Source organism: Hypoxylon fragiforme (genome assembly GCF_022984875.1).
Source record: "Hypoxylon fragiforme strain CBS 206.31 chromosome Unknown GGS25scaffold_8, whole genome shotgun sequence".
Taxonomy (NCBI): Eukaryota; Fungi; Ascomycota; class Sordariomycetes; order Xylariales; family Hypoxylaceae; genus Hypoxylon; species Hypoxylon fragiforme.
In genome coordinates this window covers 1,575,828-1,578,915 of record NW_026054763.1, presented here as the reverse complement: position 1 = coordinate 1,578,915, position 3,088 = coordinate 1,575,828, and the positions used below count along the sequence as shown (strand labels likewise).

Sequence of the window (3,088 nt, the reverse complement as noted above, 5' to 3'; positions counted from 1 at the left end):
AGCCATCTAGGTGGGTATCTATACAAATGAATTCCCATCATATCCTTTCAAGTTTGGTTGCCTGGATTTCCAATAGAGACATGCATTCTTTCCCATTACTCTTATCCCTCCCACAGCAGCAGCTTGCTATCGTCGACGGGCGAGGGAAGGCAGCCCCCTGATTGGGGTCGTTCGTTTCTGCCGAACACCCCATCATTCGGGGGGCACTGACCTTACCAACCCCCGCCCACGTGGGCCCTAAGTGCCATTACGTTGGAACACTGCACAAGGCAGTGTAACAGCGTTACCAGGCCAGGCCATTCCTCATATATACCTACCTCCCCACAATCGACTGATTCTGGTTGTTGCGGTCCTGGTGTGATTCCTCAGTCGATTTGATAGATGTGGCCGTTCCCTTCGGGTGTTCACCCGCGAAAGAAGTGTCCAGATCCAGAAGTCGTAGAGGTGTGTAGTAGTCCACTCGAGCCCGACCTACAGCACTCGTCTCTGGGAGGCAAAGGTGATGTGCGCGGGGCGGGGCGGGGCACGACAGCCACATCGCTGACCTTAGAGTCACCATTCTTGTCGTGGCCGCCGTTACAGCTTGAGTTGGTTTCCCCGACCCCAACCTTGGTCAGTTCGGATCATTGACCACCTCTTAGACCATAGTCCAATACTCGACAAGGCAGGCCAAAAGAAGCATAGCCGGGTTGGACGGCTGGCCAGTTGTCTGGGCACATCTCCTCTCCCGAAGATGTCCTCGAGCAAGCTGGAGATGAGCGTGGTCGTTTTGATCTTGTCTCGACTTATTATATTTAGAGAGAAAGTCCGGCGTATTCCGTACCCGCTACTCGACCGTTGTAGAGGCAACTCACCACGCGACGACGACCACTCCCCATGAGTGTGCGGCGTCACTCCACAGGTTACCACCCAACCTTGGCTTTGGGTAGAGAGGACCGACCCAGTTTGGCCAGTCTTCCGGGTAGCACCGAGTTGGCCCAAGTCCAGTCAATGCATCCATGTACCGGCTCGATCGATTACCCAGTATTCTCCGGGACCTGCTGCGCCACCGTTGTACTGGCCGACGCTGTGGATGGGATTGAGTAATTGCCAAGGTACCGTGGGAAGGCCATCGGTGCCACCAATCTCCAACACGGGCGAAGCGTCGGGGTGGAGACGGGTTAGTGTGCAAGTGCTTCCTTGTCGCCTCCCCGGGATTATGGATGAGCATGTGTGCTGTGCCCATAAGGATATGGTGACTACACTCACCCTCGTGGTGGTGACTTCGATCGTCGGTCAGACAACCCTCGTAGGTGGAAGGTGTTCTCGTGAGATACGATGAGGAGCATATGATCAACCGACTATGCAGCTACACCTCATCCTCGAAGAGTTGAGTGGTGTCGAGGAGCGCGTCGATGGATCATTCGGCTAGGAATATAGGAGCCTGGCAACCCGGAAGCATCATGGCCATTGGAAAAGCAAGGCATCCACCTCCCTGTCCTGATGCATCCGAATACATCTCGACCGAGAAGTCAAAAGCCAAGCCGTGCATCTCCGCGACCACTCACGATGGGTCCTTGAAAAGGGCAAATGTGCAGGGGCTTCGGCCTCCCCCTACTGCCAGACAACGGTCCCAAGAAGCCGCCCACCAGCACCATAATCGTCAAAGATGGCGTCTGTGGGGACTGGCTAGGTTCGAAGGCTTCGTAAAGGTCTGGCTTGACCAGCAAGCGACCACCCACGCGATGTATGACTTCCAATACCAGAATCCCCCCACAGCCCAATCTTTACGCGTAGACCTGCTCGGTCGCCCCTTTTCCGGAGCCCTCGTTATGCCAATGCAGCCGTTGTAGCAGTGTCTCCATCGTTGTCGTTCGACTAAGGGATCATCGGTACACATGCGCGCAACACGCCACGTGGTCAAGAGGAGGAGAAAACAGCAAGAAACAAGACGTCTTGGGAATCCTCGTTGATACATCGTGTGTTCCTAGCCAGCCAGCCCTGGACTTGTCAGCGGGGCAGAACTGCAGTGGATGGGATTGTCAGCACTGCCAGAAACCAAAAGGCTCCTCAGCCGGGGCGGCTCGTGGGTCATCGGCTTGATGGAACGCATGAAGCGCTACCAGATGTGAGTCTCGGTATGGGACAATGCGCGAGACCAGAATGTCTGGTTTCTTCTTGAGCGCATACGAGGGGTCGAGCTTATATGCATCGGCTAGCTTCGGAGAGGCGTGCGTGAGCTGAGCACGGCAGACGGCCCGCTAGTTGGGAGGTAGACAACCTGGCTTGGAACCACATGAAAGTGTCCACCCGCAGCAACTGTACGAAGTTGGAATTAGACTATACCGGCCTTATCGTGACGTGTAGGACGAGTATTCCACAAGCGTCAGCGAACAGGTTGGCGTCCCTCCAGTGGACATCGCCTCCCACAGAGACATGGCGTCGGAAGCTGGGGAGTCTGGATTGAAATAGCCGACATTGTTGAACAGGCTGAGGCTGCCTTGGGGGTCAAGCGGTTGAGGTTGAACAACTCTTGGCGTCTCTGGTACCCCTCGTACAGTCTTTGGAACATTCGTTGTCACTCCTCGGATCGTGGCGACATTCTGAGGCATTGTCAAGAGACAAGACATTGATCAGTACCAATCAGTAGAATTAGCTGCTTCCATGGACGGGCTGAGTGCTTGGAGATGCACCGAGACACGTCTTTCGTTGGCGGGCCAACGCGGAGGACGCCGATGACCTGACTGACTCGACATGACAGCAACAAGGCAATTCATAGAGGTCCTCGTCAAACGGTCGCTGTGGCTATACGTACGCAAAATAGGCTTCTCTGTGCAGGCCAGAAATGAAAATGGAGTTTCCTGCCTCTCATTCGCCTATCCTTTAGCAGAGCGCGCTGTTTCTGCTGCAGTGCAGTCTAGGATACGTTCTCGCTCAAGGACAAACAACATGGCTCAGATGCGGGTACCGCGGTAGGCATGTTGAGCAAGAGCTATACCACAACGGGACTCAGCTGTGACATATGGCTTCCTGCTGGCTGCTCCGGACCAAAGAACGAGCCACCAAGATGATTCGGTCCTCTTTGGTTGACAAACTGCGCCTCCATGGT

At 55.0% G+C, this 3,088-nt stretch overlaps 1 protein-coding gene across 1 annotated transcript; it reads right to left on the bottom strand.

Moving 5' to 3' along the window:
* On the bottom strand, positions 1-788 carry GGS25DRAFT_503582 (uncharacterized protein). The gene is made up of 2 exons (XM_049262083.1): positions 642-788; positions 1-587 (listed from the first exon to the last, which is right to left on the bottom strand). The coding sequence occupies exons 1-2, from the start codon at positions 680-682 to the stop codon at positions 314-316; spliced, it is 315 nt and encodes a 104-aa protein (XP_049113898.1). The 5' UTR covers positions 683-788; the 3' UTR covers positions 1-313.
* Positions 789-3,088: the final 2,300 nt, after the last annotated feature.

Coding starts and splice junctions, on each gene's coding strand:
- GGS25DRAFT_503582 (XM_049262083.1), bottom strand. CDS start 682: ATGCTTCTTTTGGCCTGCCTTGTCGAGTATTGGACTATGGT. Junction 588..641: donor GTCGAGTATTGGACTATGGT/CTAAGAGGTGGT, acceptor GGGGAAACCAAC/TCAAGCTGTAACGGCGGCCA.